The 19,686-nt window shown below is 42.2% G+C and overlaps 1 protein-coding gene across 4 annotated transcripts in view; it reads right to left on the bottom strand.

Annotated features, from left to right (window-relative positions):
- mtmr12 (myotubularin related protein 12) overlaps positions 1-19,686 on the bottom strand; it is a 100,029-nt gene that overhangs the window by 61,514 nt on the left and 18,829 nt on the right. For 2 of the 4 annotated variants that reach the window (XM_038790707.1, XM_038790708.1), the window contains exons 2-5: positions 13,312-13,363; positions 6,730-6,869; positions 3,489-3,561; positions 1,861-1,997 (exon numbers count right to left, since the gene is read on the bottom strand). In XM_038790707.1, coding sequence (XP_038646635.1) covers positions 1,861-1,997; positions 3,489-3,561; positions 6,730-6,869; positions 13,312-13,363 — 402 coding nt within the window. Of the gene's footprint in view, positions 1-1,860; positions 1,998-3,488; positions 3,562-6,729; positions 6,870-13,311; positions 13,366-19,686 lie in introns of those variants that run through there. The other 2 variants (XM_038790709.1, XM_038790710.1) reach the window with 2 other exon arrangements.

The raw sequence follows: 19,686 nt of genomic DNA, 5'->3' as shown, positions 1-19,686 counted from the left end.
ACAAGGTGCTGGTGAGGCCACACCTGGAGTACTGTGTGCAGTTTTGGTCTCCATACTTGAGAAAGGATGTGCTAGCACCAGAGGAGGTTCACTAGGCTGATTCCGGAGTTGAGGGCGTTATCGTATGAGGAGAGGCTGAGTAGATTGGGATTATATTCACTGGAATTCAGAAGGTTGAGGGGGGATCTAATAGAAACATATAAAATTTTGAAGGGAATGGATAAAATAGAAGTAGAAAGGATGTTTCCACTGGTAGGTGAAAGTAGGACAAGAAGGTATAGCCTCAAGATTAGGGGGAGCAGATTTAGGACTGAATCAAGGAGGGACTTCTTCACTCAGAGAGTGGTTAAAGTATGGAATTCCCTACCGAAAGGAGTAGTAGACGCTACTTCACTGAATATATTTAAAGATAGGGTAGATGTTTTTTTGAAAAATAAAGGAATTACGGGATATGGCGAGAATGCGGGCAAGTAGTTCTGATACCACGAAAAGATCAGCCATGATCTTATAGAATGGCGGAGCAGGCTCGAAGGGCCGGACGGTCTACTTTTGCTCCTAGTTCTTATGTTCTTATATGACTGCTGGCCCACAGCAATGCGGTCGACTCTTAAATGCCCTCAGGGATGGCCAATAAATGCTGGCCCAGTCAGCAGCGTCCACATCCCATGAAAGAATAAACAAACAAAAATATAGAGGGGCAACACAAGCTAAAGAGGACACAAGAATGCAAACAAGCTACAAGATTATTTGGAGACAAATAGAATTAAAAATCAGCGAAGCTTATGTAAACTTGCAAGGAACTTTAATTAGACCTCCTTGGAGTATTGTGCACTGCTCCGGTCGCCACATTGCAAAAGGATAGGGACACTGGAGAACATACTAAAAGGATTAAACCAGGACAGGAGGGGGGTACATAGAACATAGAACAGTACAGCACAGAACAGAACAGGCCCTTCGGCCCTCAATGTTGTGCCGAGCCATGATCACCCTACTCAAACCCACGTATCCACCCTATACCCGTAACCCAACAACCCCCCCCCTTAACCTTACTTTTATTAGGACACTACGGGCAATTTAGCATGGCCAATACACCTAACCCGCACATCTTTGGACTGTGGGAGGAAACCGGAGCACCCGGAGGAAACCCACGCACACAGGGGGAGGACGTGCAGACTCCACACAGACAGTGACCCAGCCGGGAATCGAACCTGGGACCCTGGAGCTGTGAAGCATTTATGCTAACCACCATGCTACCCTGCTGCCCCAATCTCAACATCTCAACAACCTGCATTTATCCAACACCTTTAACACAGCTAAATGATTCGTGGCACTGGAAGGTTGAAATATGAAAGGAGATGAGGGAGTATCCATGGAGGGGATTTAAACATGAAGTTGGGGTTTTAAATTGGTAGCTTTTGGAACTAGGATCCAATGCAGATCAATAAGTCAATGGGCAATGGATTATTGGGAGTTGGTGTACTACAAGATAGTGGGAGCAGTTTCAAATAAGCTGATGTTTGTAGAGGGTAAAAGGATGAGGGGACAACAAGGAAAGCATTGGAATAGCAAACTCCAGAGGTGACACAAATGCCTGTGGGTGTAACTGGGCAACTGTCCCGCTCACATACACAAATAGTAATGTTAAACACAGGAAATGTTTAAGTCCAGCCATCCTGCACACTGTGCATAAGCCTATGGGCTTATGCACATGCACAATGTTCCCCACATAGCACTGAATAATTTCAAAGTGTACGCACTTCACAACTGGAAAGATAGGGAATATTTACAAATAATCCATAATGTGCAAATTGCATGAGGGGTAGACAATTAGATATTTGTTAAATTTTAGTTCTCATTTACCCTTTTAGCATCCTCTTCCTTAGTGTATCTTAACCCAAAGTGAAAGACCCGAAAGTCTTTGCAGTAAAGCAGAAGCTTCTCAGGAATTTTGTTCTTTACAGCACCAGGCAGTAGTGGCTTCTTTTTATCATCATACACTACGAAGAAAACCACAAAAAGTTATGAAATCCTTACACATGAAGCAACAGTAATAATAAAGGAAGACTGAACTTCAGCTGCGGTTATTCTTGCAAAAAGTAAATGTTGCACATTTCCTGGCCCAACATTCTCCTTCCAAAATAATAATAAAACTTCAGCAACCAATTCTATCCCCAGCAAGGCAGGAGACTGGAAGTTTTTGGTTATTTTTTTTTTAAATTTCAAATTTTTTTTAAAAAATGAACAATAGTTTTTGAAGATATCCATTTATAACAAAGACACCTAGGTACAAATCTCGTCACTGAAATCCCCCACTCATTTTACTGCTGCAAGCTGAAAATACAGGCCGACGAGCAGACAAAACAGAAAGCCCCTGCTGATGAAACTGCATGTCAAAGAAAGGAGTAAAACACTTCCTTCATTGAAATTGTAGCCAAGAAATTCTCGTTTGCAGGGAAGTTAAAATTGGATATTAACTATAACTATCGAATCTCAATTTCACTCAATTGGTATCTTTCGACTGAAGAATAAAATAGTTTGAGATTTAAAGCCTCTTGAAGATGGATCTAGGCTTGATACACCAGCAAAGTACGGAGTACTGAGAACTCTAATGTGGTAGGGGCCTCTTTTAAACAAGACATTAACCAGCAGCCATACCTGCCTGTTCAGGCAGATACAGATTCCCTATTCAAAGTTCCAATGAACTGCAAACCAACACATCCCTCCCTCAACTAACAGCTTTTTGAGCGATTCGGAAGGTGGCTCCTACATTACTGGTGAATTAAAATCAAAACATTTCATTGATTCTGGAGACAATTACTGGTGCTATGCAGTCTTTCATTTTAAAGAGTTACAACAGCAAAAATATAGGACTATATTCTCCACATGCCATTCGATACATTTTACACATTGTAGTTTTGGCATGCAATGAATATTGCCACCAACCGAATATATGCAGATCAAAATAAGTGGCTTTTCTTTATATATGCCTGTTTAAATAGAGCCTTTGTTTTTATAAAAAAATTATATTTCAGGTATGGCAGCACGTGAACAATTTAATGGCCCTAAGTAAATTACTGAAGGTTTTCCTACCCCATCTAGGAAGGAAGGCCTTCCTTCTACCCGATTTGCTGAAGGCATTTACTGCTTGCAGCAACCCTACAATATCTGCACCAAAACCCTACAATATCTGCACCAAAAAAAACCCACTATAAAATGTACAAACTTCAGCAGGCAGGTGAATGAAGTTAGGATCCACATCAGTCAGGATCCAACTGAATTACAGAATGGCTAAAAGGCTCTTACTCCTTAGTTCCTATGGATTCAGTTTCAGAGTAGGTCATTCAGCCCCTCTAGCCTGTTCTACTTTTCAATTAGACACAACACTGCTGTTAAAATCTAGATGTACTGCAACTCAATAAATATTTGTCCTAATGGAAACAAAACTAGAAAAATCAAAATACTTCATGCAGCTTTGCTTGTTACATTACCTCCAAAGATCTGGTCCACACAATGCAAGGATATGTCATTTTCACCCATCAGTTTATTCCTATATGATTGCTCCTGAAGTACAAATGACAGGACAAAAGAAATCAAAATAAATTTACAACAAACTGATCATTCAGTTAAAGTCACCACCTAGGTTATATATATTCATATAGCAATCTGAAGTGTAGGTCTCAATGATACTGGGTAAATTCAACAAATGTTTCACATTACAGAAAAAAGATCATTCATGACATAGCCTGAGATCTGGAATGTAGTTTATGATACCTTTTTTATAAAAATAATTAATGAGACACTAGCATCATCAGCAAGGCCAGCATGTGTTGCCCATACCCAATTGCCTATAAGAAGTTGGTGGTAAACCACCAGTCATGTGGTGCAGGCACATACATAATGCTCAGCAGGTCTGACAGCATCTGCGGAGAGAGAAGAGAGCTAACTTGGAGTCTGGATGACCCTTTGTCAAAGAGTCATCCAGACTCAAAACATTAGCTTCGTTCTCTCTCTGCAGATGCTGTCAGATCTGATGAGATTGTCCAGTATTTTTTGATTTTGTTGTAGAATCCAGCATCCACAGTACTTTGCTTTTAATTTACATATATAACGCTGTGAGAAAGGGAGTTCCAGGTTTTTGACCCAATGACAATGGAGGGAGGCCGATATACTTCCAAATCAGGATGGTGGGTGACTTGGAGGAGAACTTGTCCATGGCTGTGTTCACATGTACTTCTCAGGTGGTCGAGAAGGTGCTGTTGAAGGATTAGCATTGCTCACTTACAATTCAAACGTGGCAATGGTTTGCATTCTTTGAACAGTAAATGAACTGAAATATCACATGACTAAAATCCCCAAAACACATACCCTCACTAGTCATATTATTGCCTCATATAAACTTGCTTCTTATTCTCAATTAATCTGCAGTGATTGTACAAGACGCAGATTGTTCACTCTTATTCCTTTCTGTCTAAGGATGTCCATTATGATCAATTATTTACAGGATTATTAAAAAAGGGAGATTCCCTTCTACTTTATTTGCTTATAGATTTGGATTTGATTTGTAGATTTTATTACAGATATCTGGCATTGCACCCAATTCAAGATTCTCCACCACCATTACCTGCAAGCGTCAACACCTTGATCAGGTTATATAATACAACTGATTTTGAATGCAATGACCAATCTCAGCAACCAAATAATTCGAAGATCCTGGTTTGGCTCTTGAAGGATCATCATTTACAAAACAGTCATGGATAATTCACCCCATTTTACCTCTTGCATCCAGGAATGTCCTAAGCAGCCCTGGATTCACCATTTTCATTTTCTGAGATTACCTCAGACTTTCCAGTCTTTCATCATAAACTATATCCTGATACTAGGGATCATCCCAAGGATGAACACTGCACCTTGATTACTATATGATAGAAATAATTTAAACAACCCTCTCCTACCCAAGTATAAAGTAACATTTTTATAGTTTCTCATTGTCTCTAAAGCAATTGATCTAATAGACAGCGCAGTTTATTTCTTACTTTCAGATTTGATTATTTTCAAAACTAGTTTTGCCTCCGATTTCAAACTATGCACCCATTCATTCTTCCACCATACACCTGCTACTGCTCTTCAAAACTACAAGTGTTCCAGGCAATTGCTGATCCCAGTTGCTAACTCAATTCTGCACTCAATCTCCAGACAGCAGAAATGGAGGCATTGTAGTTTAATGAAGTAAATTTCAGCAAGCAGCACACGCAGAAATTCTTCGCACAGAGGAAGCCATTCAGCTCACTGTGCCTGTGCCGGATGAAAAAGAGCGTCCCAGTCTAATCCCACTTTCTAACTCTCAGCTTTGAAGGATACATACTTGAAGTGCTGTAACCAAGTACATATGGGTATCTGCGACTGCCACCCTTTCATTAATTGGGTTCCAGTCCCCGCCAGCCTCAGTTAAAAATTCCTCAACTCCTTTCTAATATCTCTTTGGAAATTACTTTAAAAATCGCTGCCCCATCCTAGTTATCGATCTCCCACAGCCTCTACTTTTCCAAAGAAAACAACTCCGGTCTATTTGAGTTTTACTTATAGCCAAAATTGTTCAGTCGTGGCAACATCTACTATGTACTTATTGAGTACAATCTTTCCTGTAACATTATGACCTTGACATAGTATTCTTGTCGTTGCCTAACTAGTGCTCGGTTTGTTGTTCATTGCCGAACAGTTCTACCATAACTTCACTGCTCTAACCATGCCTCATCTCCTGTCCTGTTACCTCAGGAATCTATGGACATGCACATTAAAGATTCTGCTGCTGCTGCTCAGAATCTGACCATTCATTGAACGTTCCTTTGTCCTGTTTGCTCTCCTGAAATACACTTCCTCATTACTTTTGCAGCTTGAATTTTATTTGCCACTTTCCTGCTACCCAGACCAGCCCATCGACACCTTACTAGTAAATAGCTTTCTTCCTCGCCGTCATCCATGTGCCAATTAGTGTCATATGCAAATTTCTTAATCGTACAAAGTCTAAATCATTGATCTTCATCATGAGAAGTACTGCACCAAGTTTGGAAGCACATCACTGGAAAGAGCCATCCAGTCACAAACATACCCATTGACCTTTATCCTTAGTTCCATGCTACTGAGCCAATTTTGGGTTCAACTTGTCGCCTGCCCTTTTTATCATATGGGCTTTTATTTTCCTGATCAGTCTGCCACGCGAGACCTTGCTAAAAGTCTTGAAAATTCCACATACGTTGCTTCACACGTTAAACTCATTGACCATCTTGGCTTTCAAAAAACTCAAATCATAGGACACTACCTTCCCGTCAGAATTACAGAAATTTAAAACACTGAATGAGGCCATTCAGCCCATTGTGTCCACGCCATCTCAGCGATGTACAATGGCACCCAAATATCCAGTTTTCCAGTCTACTTTATCTTGGTCAATCATGTCAACAGCCCTTTATTAAGGAGTGCCTTCCAAAATGATGATTAATATTACCCCTCAGAACTTTGTGCCCAATAATTTGCTGACTGGCCTCTACTTACTTGATATAGCCCTTTTTACACATGTTGCTATTTTGGGTCTACTTGAGGTTTGCTCAGTTGCACAGGCACTGGCCTGGGAGCAGAGCATTCATCCGCTTCTCAATTTGAAACTCTCTGCAGAGCTACGAGAAAAGAAAGTCCACATTTACCACCTATACAAAATACCTTCTGAATGATGCTTACCACTTCATCCAACAACTGCTCAGCACTTAAAAAGGAAATCTTGAAATTCGTACAGACAAGCTTTCCATAAAAGCCTCGTTGTAAAGAATCTTCTCGACTGTATTTCACTACAGTGTTGGCTTCACAGATTACAAGTTCCCCTGTGAGAGGCAGAAAAGGGAAGCGAGGAGCAGAGAGGGAAGAAAAGTGAGAACTAATTAAATCAATTATTCGTGTTGGTGTGTGAAAATGTGGAAATGTACGTATATCCCAGCTTTTCTCACCTCTCTGTATAATTGAAAACCCTTACTCTGTTCAAAGATCTTGATATCCTTCCTAAACTGTGGTGCCCAGAACTAGACAAAATACTCGAGCTGAGTACAAACTAGTCCATACCTGAGTTTATGTTCTGTGCAAACTTCCATCCATCTTTCCTTATCCAACTTTATATAATTGTATTGTCTTCTCCCTCATAAGCGTTTGAGGGGGGGGGGGGGTCTTCTCCCTCATAAGCGTTTGGGGGGGGGGGGGGGGGGGAGATGAAGAAACGAATAGGACAAGGCAGCAGAACCAGAGGATCGTGGGACTTCCCAAGGATGTGGAGGGTTCAAGGTTGACTGAATACTTCAAGTCGATGTTTAGGACGTTGATGATTTTTGGGGGTGGGGGGGGGGGGGGGACGTTGATGATTTTTTTGGGGGGGGGGGGGGGGAGAAGAGAAGGGAAGGAGGATCAGGGTCCCCTAATTGAGCTAGATCGCACCCACCGGTCGCTTTGGGTGAAGTGAACCACTGCAAATGATGATATCACGCTTTCACAGTTATCGGTCGAAGGAGAGGGTCGGGGAGAATGGGGAGGTGCTGTGGGACGGTAAGAGTACCGGCATCTATCAACACATTGCAGCCGAATTGGCAAGAAGCTGTGTGGCCTTTAATAGTGTGAAGTCAGCGCACTACAAGAGTGCTCGCTTTGGCGTGGTGTACCTGGCAAGGCTGAGGATTACGCACAAGGCTAAAGACCATTTCTTTGAGACGGCGGAGTCATTGATCAAAGCTGAAGGACTTGGACTGGACTGAAGGGACTTGGTTGGTGGTTGGGACGGGTCTGTATGGGGACGTTGCAGTAGCAATTGTGGGGATCCAGCGGCTTAATGGGTGGTGGATGGAGTCAGTTTAGTGTATGGGGTCAGGGCTAAGGGCATTGGTGATCACTTTGCTACCTTTTTCTCCAGGGGCATACTCAGGGAATCCAGTGGTGGCCTCCACATTGAAGATATGGAGTTTTGACAGCACTTCAAAATGGGGGCAGTATTGAAGTTGGTGCTGGTCGGTGCAAACCATATGTTTCAGTCATCGAGGCTGCACACTAGGTTTAGGGGGTGGAAGGAGATGGGAGGGATGCTGTGATGGAGGATTTGTTTTTGGAAGGCTGATTTGCAAGCCTTGGGAGTTCGCTGAGAAATTTTAATTTTCACAGGTGGATACATTTAGATATTTACAGGCGCACAACTTTGCGAATAAGATCTTTCCCAACATTCCATGTGGTGCCACCTTCCTCGTTTGGAGGGGGCTTGGTCATTGGCAGGGACGGAGGTGGGGAGTACCTCAGGGATTTCTGGAAGGCTTATAGCAGAGGAGGCAGTATCTTTGGAGGGGGTACAACCAAGTGGGAGGATAAGTTGGGGTCCAAGCTGGAGGAGGAGGAGGAGAGTGTGGTGTGAGATTCTGTGTAGGGTGAACACTAGGTCAACATGTGTGAGGTTAAGGCTGATACAATTGAAAGTAGCGCACAGGCCCCATTTGACTAAATCCAGGATGAGCAGGCTACTTGTGGGAGTGGAGTCGGAGTGTGAGGGTTGTGGGTACGGCCCAGCTAATCACGTACACATGTTCTGGCCGTGTCCTAAATCCGCGGGGCACAAAGTCTCCTTCTTTGGCACCATATCAACGATCCTACAAATTCAACTGAAGCCTTGTCCCCCTCGGGCATCGGGCCTGCCGGAGCTGCAGACTGGGGCGGGGGCTATGTTCTGGCCTTCATCTCGCTCATTGTTCGAAGGCAGGTGTTGATGGATTGGAGGCCAGCTTCTCCCCAGAGTGCTTCAGTATGGCTAGCTGGGGATCCTGTAGAGTTTTTGTATCTCGAGAAAGTGAAGTACACCATGAGGGGAGCAACTGATGGGGGCAGCCATATATTTTGTACTTCAAATTACTAGTCACCGTTAGCTTTTAGGAGGGACGGGGTGGTTATTCTTTTTCTGATGCATAAAATTGAAAAATGTATACATTTTTTATAACCATTGTCTATATTATTTGCTTTAACCTCTCCCTGCAAGTAACCAGTTCCACATTCTCAGTACTCTTTAGAAGAAGTTTCTCCAAAATCCCTATTGGATTTCTTTGTGTCTATCTTATATTGATGGCCTCTAGTTATACTCTTTCCCAGAAGAGGAAATATTCTTCACCAACTCTACCAAGGACCTTTCATAATTTAAGCACCTATATTTGATCACCCATCAAGTCATTTTTCAAGAGAGAAGTCCTAGTCTGTCAATCTTTTCCTGATTTGCATATCCATGCATTTCTGGCATCATTCTTGTAAACGTTCTCTATATACTCTCCCGAGTCTTTATATATTTTTTATAATATGGCAATCAGAACTGCGCATAATCCAATCAAGGCTCGACACTTTTCCCATTTTTCAACTCTCTCACTCGAGAGATAAAGCCCAGTGCTTGGTTTGTTTTTTATGTTCTTGCTGCCTGTGGTGCAAGTTTTAGTGATTTGTGTATTTGTACGCAGAGATCCGTTTCACTACTTCACCTAGACTGGCACCTGGCCTCCCTATTCTTCCTACCAAAATGTACTAGCTCACATTTATTCAAAGTCATAAACAACATCCTATGTGACAATTCCTCCTCATTCACCTTGACTTCTCTGCAAATTTTGGTGCAGTCATCACATCCATCTCCTCCAAGACCATCTCTTCAATGGTTCAGCTGAATAGGGCAGTTCTTGATTGATTCCACTCTTACGTATTCATAGGAAAGTGTAAGCCATGCAACTCATGACTGTTCTTGTATTTAACCAGATAATGGTCAATCTGTGACCCAACTATTGCTGTTGTTCCATATCCATCAATAATAATAATCTTTCATTGTCACAAGTATGAAGTTACTGTGAAAAGCCCCTAGTCGCCACATTCAGCACCTGTTCGCGTATGCTGGTACGGGAATTGAACCCGCGCTGCTGGCCTTTTTCTGCATCATAAACCAGCTGTCTGGCCCACTGAGCTAAACCAGCCCTAAACCAATACCCTTGCATTAAAAATTCTTAGTCTTGAGAATTTCAATTGACACAGCAACACAGCCTTTTGCAGAGGAAGGAGAAAACAAGTTCCAGATTTTCACTTACTGATGAGATTTTTTTTTTTTAAATCTCAATCTTTGTTACAAAGCCAATGTGCAGAGTGGACAGGACAAGCCCTTAATCAATCTCATTGCTTGCTGGCTCCAAAATCAATTCAAATTGAATCCAATTCATGGTATTCACATGATGTACAAGATTCGAGCTGATTTTGGGCTTGATCTGACACTTGATCTGAGCCAAAAGGCCAAGAAAGTGTTACTCGATTTCACTCTCAAATGACCAAACTTCAATATTTAAATAAGGCCTCCTTGTTTTGTCTTACCTCATCAGCAGAAATAGTTTGTCTATCTACCCCAAGCCCTTACCAATACATCAAATTAATTGATTGCCATCAATATGCAGTGAATACTGACAAGTATTAAAAAGAAAACATGAATTAAATTCTTGACCCAGCACATAGACACATGCTTGCCACAGAAAAGAAAATTGTACGCTCATGTTCTTAGATGTGAGAGCATGTTCAATGGCCTCCTCACAATTCCCCCTCCTACACTTCACCTCTCCTGCAGGATCTAATTTGCATTGTTAGATCTCAAGCCATTTTAAATGCTTGATCAACAGGACGCTGCCAAATCTAGATCCCCCTGGTTGTCCAGAGGAATACAGATGAAGGTCAAACATAAAAAAAGCTTATGAGAGGCACAAAGAACGAAGCTTACGAGAGGCATAAAGAACAAAGCACTGCAGGTAGACTAGACGGGTATAGAAGTGCAGGGATGAAATAAAAAAGGAAATAAGGAAATCAAAGAGAGGGCATGAACAAAGATTAGCAAATAAAGTTAAAGAAATCTCAAAAATGTTTTACCAATATATTAATCTCAAAAGAATTAGTTATAGAAAAAGTGGGACCTATCAGAGATGAAGAAGGAAATTTGTGTGTCGATGCAAAGGCTATGGGGAAGGGTTTTAAATGAATATTTTGTCTCCATGTTTACAAGAGAAAGCGATGATGCAGATACAGTACTCCAGAAGGAACACAGATATTGGATGGGATACTCATAAAAGAGAGAGGAAGTACTCAAAGGGTTGCAATCCTTGAAAGTTGATAAGTCGCCAGGGCCAGATGGATTGTTTCCGAGGCTGCTAAAGGAGGTCAAGGAGATAACAGATGCTCGGAAGCTGATTTTCCAATCCTCACTAGATGCAGGAGAGGAACCAGAGGACTGAAAAAATGCAAACATAGTTCCATTGTTTAAAAAAGAATTGAAGGAAATGCCGAACAATTATAGGCCAGTTAGTCTGAAGTCGGTGATGGGCAAATTAGTAGAATCAATCCTGAGAGAACGGTCACAAAGAAAGACATGGGACGAGTCAGGGATGGTCAGATGGATTTGTTACAGGAAGGACTTGCCTCACAAATTTGATTGAATTCTTTGAGGAAGTGACAAGAGGGTTGATGAAGATAGTGCAATGGATGATGTGTGGATTTTGTCAAGGTCTTTGACAAGGTCCTACACATGGCAGACTGCTCAAAAATGTAATACCCCATGGGATAGAAGGTAATGTGGCAAACTGGATAAAATATTGGCTTAGTAACAGGAAACAAAGGGTAATGGTTGATGGATGCCCTTGCGAATGGAAAGTTGTCTCCTGTAGTGTTCCACAAGATTGTGTTGGAACCTTTACTGTTTGTGTTATATATTAACGATTTGTACATGAATGTGGGGGGGCACAATTGGGAAACTTGCAGATGACAAAGATTGGCTGGAGTGGCAGACAGTGCGGAGGATAGCTGCAATCTCCAAAACAATATAAATGGGTTGGTGGAGTGGGCTGTAAAGTGGCAGATGGATTTTAACATGGGGAAGTGTGAGGTCATGCATTTAGGGAGGTCAAACAGTTATAGGGAGTACACAATAAATGGGAATATACTAAGAGGGATAGATGAAGTGAGAGATCTTGGCGTACTAGTACACAGGTCCCCAAAGGCAGCAGTTCAAAATAGACAAGGTTGTAAACAAAAAAAAGCACATGAAGTGCTCTCCACCATTGATGGGGTATAAAATATAAAAGGAAGGGTAAAAAAATGTTGGAATTGTATAAAACAATACGTGTGCAGATCTGGTAACCACATTATAGGAAGGACATAATTGTTCTGTAGAGAGTGCAGATGAGGTTTACAAGAATGTTCAGCCGGGCTAGAAAAGTGTGGCTACGAGGAGAGAGTGAACAGGATAAAATTATTTCCCTTGGTTGAAAATTCTAGAACCAGAGAACATAAATTCAAGATAAGTGGCAGAAGGTGTAGAGGGAACATGAGGAAGAGCTTTTTTTTAAAAAAAACGCAGAGGGTAGTGGGATTCTGGAATTCACTGCCTGGAGTTGGTGGTGGAGGCAGAGACCCTAAACTCTTTCAAAAAGTACCTGGATCTGCACTTTAAGTGCTGTAAGCTACAGGGCTATGGGCCAAGCGCAGGAAAGTGGGATTAGAAAGGGCACCTGGGTGTCCTCAGGCTGGCATGGACAAGATGGGCTGAATGGCCTCCTTCTGGGCTGCAATGCTTCCACGGTTCTAATGTTCAACTGGGTGGGTCTCACAGCCTCAGATCGCAAAGTCCATTTTTCAACAACGATCACGATCAAGACAGCAGTTCGACCACAACTGGAGTATTGTGCACAGTTCTGGGTGCCACACTATATGGAGGATGTGAACGCACGAGAGAGTGCAGAAGGGGTTTGTTTACAAGAATGATTCCAGGGGTGAGAAACTTCACTTTTGGAGGATAGATTGGAGAAGTTGGGACTGTTCTTCTTGGCCAAGAGGAGATTTGACAGACATGTTCAAATTAATGATGGGGCTGGATGGAGGAGAAAGGGAGAAACTTTTCCCATTTGTAAAAGAAGCAGATTGCTGCGAGGGAAAATAAATTCACAATGAGTGGTTCAGGTCTGGAATGCACTGGCTGGAAGTGTGGCGGAGGCAGGTTCAATCGAAGCATTCAAGAGGGCATTAGATGATTATTTGATGGGGTAGGGGTATGGGGAAAAAGGCAAGTTAATGGGCGCTAAGTCACGATGCTCATTTGGAGAGCAGGTGCAGACACAACAGGCTGAATGGCCTCCTTCTGCACCATAACAATTCTGTGATTAAGAATAGAAACTCTCAACTGACTTTATCCAACATTCAAAAAGAAAAAACATTTACTGTGCAAATGTTTAGAAGATTTTTTCTTACCTGGTAATAAATGTGGCTTCAGCTCATCATTAACATTTTCCTTTTTAATTTCCTGAAATGAAAATAACATCTCAATCATGGATTAACACAAAATGTCTTCGGGAACATAGTGAACTGGAGTTGAAGAAAAAGGAGGCCTAGAACACACAATCCGATTTGAGATTATATGGAATTAAATTGCGCAAATCATTCTACAGTATGCGCTCCACAAACTTAACACATTCCTCCAATGTGAACAATCATATGATGACCATTTATCATTGGCAATATAACACTTGGAACATGGTCTTCCTAATGTTGGCATAAACAATCATTCTTGGACAACCAATTTAGGAAATAGAAAGAACAGGTTGCCAACATGTCATTTATTTCTCTGCATTTTTCCTGTAACAATTTTTTCTATTCTCTCCTGAAGTTATTGACTCTTTCTGCAGTGTCCTTGGGCAGCACAGTGACAGTGTGCTGGGTGCTCAGTGTTTCCTCCCACAGTCTAAAGAAGTGCAGGTTAGGTGGATTGGCCATACATTGTCCAACGGTTAGATGGGGTTGCGAGGTTACAGGGATAGGGTACGGTATTGGGCCCAAATAGGGTGCTCTTTCAAAGGGAGAGTGCATACTTGATGGGCCAAATGGCCTCCTTCTGCACTGTGGTGATTTTGTGAGATCTATGTAGACTTTCATGGCACTAGACACCCTTTAGAATCAAAGAATTGAGCGTCCATAATGGGTTGTCTTGATTTCCAGAAATATTAGGTAAATCCTATTCTCCAGATATCCATCCAATTATTTTCTGGATAATTATCAAGCCGAGACAATTTTCCCTGACCAAGCTTTGGGGAGGTTTCAAGACCAATTTGCTCTAAGGGAAAGAACAATTCCACACTGGAGTGAAACCAGTCTGGAGACTAAATGGTATATTGTTCTTTCACTGTGCAACACTGCTCCACCCCAGACTAATCAAGTTATCAGCCTCTTTGGTTACAGTTTAGAATGAGCTCTACTCAATATATTGTGGGTCTGAGGTTTCAGCACCTCACTGAACTTGTTCACTGAAAATGATCCTTTTCTCAATCTGTTCTCCCGGAGGCTTCATGAATCCACAAGTGCGAGAAATTAAAATATCAACAGGTAGATGCTCAGTGCATGGAACAAAAGAAGCACGACCAACTTGCACACCACTGATCAGATATTTTTGTATGTAAAAATGTATGTCCTTAGAAGAGTCATATGAATCCAGCATGCAGCTTGAAGATATTTCAAATCCTTCTTTCTGTTTAGGTTTTAATGAAAACAAACAAGAATGAGGGAATAGCAAGGTTTGGAATCATAGATCATATATAATAGAAAAACATGGATTAGCGGCCGTACCGCGTGTGGCTCCCACGCAGGCCCCGGCACATCGGGCTTATCTGCCCGATCCAAGGGAATCGCAATTTCTTTCTTTTAAAAAAAAACAAAAAGAAAACTGTACATGGAGGTTGGGGCCCAAGGATTGTGGCAAGAGAGCAGAGTTGCCAACAAGTGTGGCTCAGGCAAGTTCAAGCAGGGCCCAAGCCGGACCAGTGTAGAGCTCATATCCAGACAGGCCAGGAAGACCAAGTTCACCATCCACCAAGAGAAAGAGAAGGAAAGTAAAGTAAACTAAAGGAAAAGAGAGGCCGGGGGGGGGAGGAGGAGGAGGAGGAGGCGGAGAGAGAAGGAGGATGGATCCCTCAACAGCAAAAGGAGGGTGACCAAGAAAAGATGGCAGCAAACGGGAGCTGGGGGGGGGGGGCGAAGAAGCACCAGGAAGAGCCATGACCATCAGGGTGACTAGACAGCAGACACACAAGGCAAAGGGGTCCCAGCCACCCAGGAGAGAAGACAACCAGCGACCCGGGCATCAGCCTCGACACACAAACACACACGAGAAAGTGACAAGGAGGGGAAACCCAAGGGAAGCACAAAACAAAGCACGGGGACAAGGGGAGGGGAAGGGCCACGCAGGCAGACATCCCCCCCCCCACCAAATAAAAACTAAAAGCCCCAGCAGAAAGAAGCAGAGCACAATACGGGGCCCAGAAAGCGGAGCACAATGACACAAGAAGCGGTACGCAATACGGGGCAACATTAAGAGGGGAACCACTATCAATGGGGGAAAGGGAGGGGGGGGACCTCATGTAAAAACAGTTGTTAATAAGATACAAGCTTGTTTGTAAATACCAGGCTCACATGAGCTGTAACTCTGTAAAAACTGGAAAACATGAAGGCAGCACAGTGGCTAGCCCTGCTGCCTCACGGAACCAAAGTCCCAGGTCCGTTCGCGGCTCTGGGTCACTTTTTGTGTGCCGTTTGCAATCTCCCCATGTTTGCGTGGGTTTTGCCCCCACAACCCAGCAGTGCAGGGTAGGTAGATTGGCCATGCTAAATTGCCCCTTAATTGGAAAAAATGAATCAGTACTCAAAAATCTTTTTTTAAAAAGAAAAACTCAGTTTCTACTAAAACGTGAAGATCACCATTTTCCAGCCTATTAATATGTACAAATCTCTTATTCGGGGAGACATTGTCAGATGTGACATTATGGCAGAGACAAACAGCCTTTTCTTTTGATGTATATTTTTATTCCGTTCAATGTACTCAGAGATTAGCAGTTGCAAAGAGACACCAGAGACTAATCTCATATCCCTCCACAACTCCCCCTTCCACTTAATCCGTTCCACCAGCACCTTCCCCTGCTCTCCCAACCACCGATATATGTCCCCGATCCTGCCCTCCCCACCTAATCTGGGAGCAGCAGTTTCTCCAGCAGCATGTGCAGATGGGTCTTGTATCCGTGAAGGGAATATGTGGGGGATTTTGTCCGATTTATCCGGTCTTATTTGTTCCCATTCTTGCATTGACAATTGTGAGCTGTACCTGTGTACACTGTTACCTTACATCAAGCCCCTTAAGGTAGAGCAAAGATTTTTCCTCTCTGAATTTTAGTTGTTTTTCAGTCGCACTGCAAATTCATCTCATTCACTATCTCTAGTTGATTTATTTTCCTTTCTCAGCTACTTTAGAAGTCACTCAGGCCACCTTGCTGGTTTTCCGTGACCTGACTTCAATCAAAGCCATCCAGAATATGTCCAGCCAAAGGTGACAACCCTATTGATCAGTCCAGTTTATCCATTTGCTGTGAAAGACACTGAACTCTCCGAGGATCACAGAGTCTAAATCTTTTCTTTAAATTTCTGATTACCCTTCGAATGTACATTCCCACCCAGACTTTTCACATAAAATTACAGACTGTGAAATTACAGACACTCTGTCCTGTAATCTAAGGGGCCTCACGGTAGCATGGTGGTTAGCATCAATGCTTCACAGCTCCAGGGTCCCAGGTTCGATTCCCGGCTGGGTCACTGTCTGTGTGGAGTCTGCACGTCCTCCCCGTGTGTGCGTGGGTTTCCTCCGGGTGCTCCGGTTTCCTCCCACAGTCCAAAGATGTGCGGGTTAGGTGGATTGGCCATGCTAAATTGCCCGTAGTGTAAGGTTAATGGGGGGATTGTTGGGTTACGGGTATACGGGTTACGTGGGTTTAAGTAGGGTGATCATTGCTCGGCACAACATCAAGGGCCGAAGGGCCTGTTCTGTGCTGTTCTATGTTCTATGTATGTACAAGGTGCATAAAAGTGGCCAATTCCCTTTCTCCCAAAAGAAAGTTGAACATTTATGGCAGGGAGATATCGTTCATAACACTCATCATGGCTAGCTTTGCTCAAATGCTGAATTTATTACCTTCTTGCCACTTAAATATGTTGAGGTAGAGAATTTCCACTCAGTTGTATTGGTGTTTTCAGCTCAATTCATCAAAAAATCATGACAAACTATGTACATTGTGTATTTTCAATCTTCTGCACAAGTTTAAAAAACACTAATGGAAGTTATTCCAGCTCACAGAACACACCATGTCAAGATGAATCAAATAACATTAGGAGTTACTATTAATAGCACTCGTGATTAGCCACTTATTTTTTTTGCAATAAATCTATTTTTAGCGTATTAATCAAACAACACCAAGTGGCCACACTTAAGTACATCAAGGGACCATTAAAAGCAACAATTTAATTGTTACAATAGGTTTGGCAGTATTACGTAAATCAGTTTGAGCAGAAATGAGAGAACACAAAAAACCTTCTCAAAATGGATACAATTTTGTCTGCATTTTCTTTGCCTAAATCATCAATTGGGCCAATGGTAGAAACTCTACTCTAATGTATGAAGGGCTCAAGAAGTAGGAAATAATTGTCACAGCAAATCTAGCACAGACAAAAGATACCATAAAAGGTCAATCAACAAATTTGTAGACTTGCGCCTTTTTAAAATCTAAAGTTTCAGTTAATGATTCCCTCCCTATTTATTTTTCCTCACCATTTCTTTCCACCCTTCCATGTACCAGTTCCAGCAACAGCAAGAAGCTATATTCCAGGTTCCAGATGTATGTTACTATACTGCACGGTGGTGTACTCAATCGTGACTAACACATGGTACCTACTTGCAGTGACTAATCAGTTTTAAACAAAGGACATAGCTTCAGTTTACGTATTACTACAGCATTAAGTAGAGGGGAATATTTGATGGAGGTACACTACAATATCACTGGCATTAATGTTTATATAACTAAAGACCTTGTGTATGGCACAACTTTACTTTACTTCATAATTAAGTCATGTTTGTATGTCAATATTTAACATTCAACCAAGTCATGTCAATATTTATAATGAAAGTGGCATGTAAACATTCCTATATAAATTGTTGCTGCACATGGAATTGCACATGCTGACCATTATATTGCACGGTGACAAGAATTTCAGTTTCTTCAACTCTGCCCTATTCCCCCTCCCACAACATCATCTGTTAAATGGTTAAATGATAGGAGACTTTCACAGTAACTTCATTGCAGTGTTAATGTAAGCCTACTTGTGACAATAATTAAGATTATTATTAGGCATCTGAATTTAAATCCAACACACCAGAAGCAGAACATGAAAGTTTCTGGGCTATTACAGTACAAAGATTCATCCAAGTGATTAATGCGAGAGATAGAGAGAGAGAGAGAGAGAGAAAAGAGCTGCCACCTCTAACCTATTTGGCCCACGCACCTCTGCAAACCTCCAATCCACTGAACTGCAAAACTGTAAAAACGGTTGCTACCTTGAACAAAGAATGTGCCAAAATCTTGAAAATTTTATTTGAAATGTCTACTTTCTCACATGCTGCATTGTAACCCATCAACATATACTGCAACTGTACAGACATTACAATGCGGAAACAGGTCATTGGTCCAAACAGGTCATGTCAGCATTTACTATCTACGTATGCAAATAGCCCTGATCACATTGTCCCATCTCTTCATTTCCCTGACACTATTTGAAGATTACAAAGAAGTGACTTGGAACAGTTTTTAATATCAGACCTTAGCCATAAAAAGGAGAATGGAGACCTTACCCATAAAAGGAGATGGAGATACACAATGAAATAATTTGTTAGCAATGTTGTTTGAGTGATAAATCCTAGCCAGACCATCTAGGACTCTCCTGTTCTTCTTCCTATGGAGAACAGGGATTTCACCCAAAATACATCAATCACGTCAGCTTGGACTACATACTCATGTCTCTGGAGTGGTACCTGAACCCACAACCTTCTGACCCAGAGGCAAGGATGTTGCATCGAAGCCAGGTTGGCATCTGGATTATAATTCAGTTGCTCTGCTGCCCAACATAAAAACTCACTCATGAGAATTAAAGTTTGCCAGCTAAATAACAGCAAGAACAAAACCTTCCTCTCCAGCCTTCACCAGAAAGTGATCGTCAGGCAACAACCACCCTCAAGCATGCCAATGTCCATCCCTTATCTGGTTGCGCACAAGCTAAACAATTTATATTCCTTTCATATTCACATTAATGTCAGGGTAGTAGTCAAGGTTCAGCAACTAATCTTTGTAAGTATATGAAGAAAAACACACCTAAACCTCTCCACCTTTATAGAACCCCCCTTAAAAACACAGCTTTGGGTCTCCCTGCTTAATGTCCAAATGGGTCAACATCCATTTGGTAGATTTCTGGTGGCGGCAACGTGGTGAGCAGTCGCACTTGGATCAGCCCTTTCTGTCCAGATTTTGGGCAATTTGTTGGAGGAAATTGGTGTTGTTTGACGAAATAAGATCCTGTTTTAACAGTAACGTCTTGTATATATAACGTAAAGCAGAAGTTGGGCAAGAGATTGTCGTCACACGCAGTTCCTTGAGCCTCGGGGGGTGTGGGGGGGGGGGGGGGGGGGGGGGCATGGCAAAGGCTTCTCGTGTGGTTGACTGAGATGTTGGCTTGCTTCTTGACAGACAAGTTTAAGAAGCTGCA

Source organism: Scyliorhinus canicula, chromosome 3, assembly GCF_902713615.1.
Source record: "Scyliorhinus canicula chromosome 3, sScyCan1.1, whole genome shotgun sequence".
NCBI lineage: Eukaryota > Metazoa > Chordata > Chondrichthyes > Carcharhiniformes > Scyliorhinidae > Scyliorhinus > Scyliorhinus canicula.
This window is presented reverse-complemented; position numbering and strand designations above follow the sequence as displayed.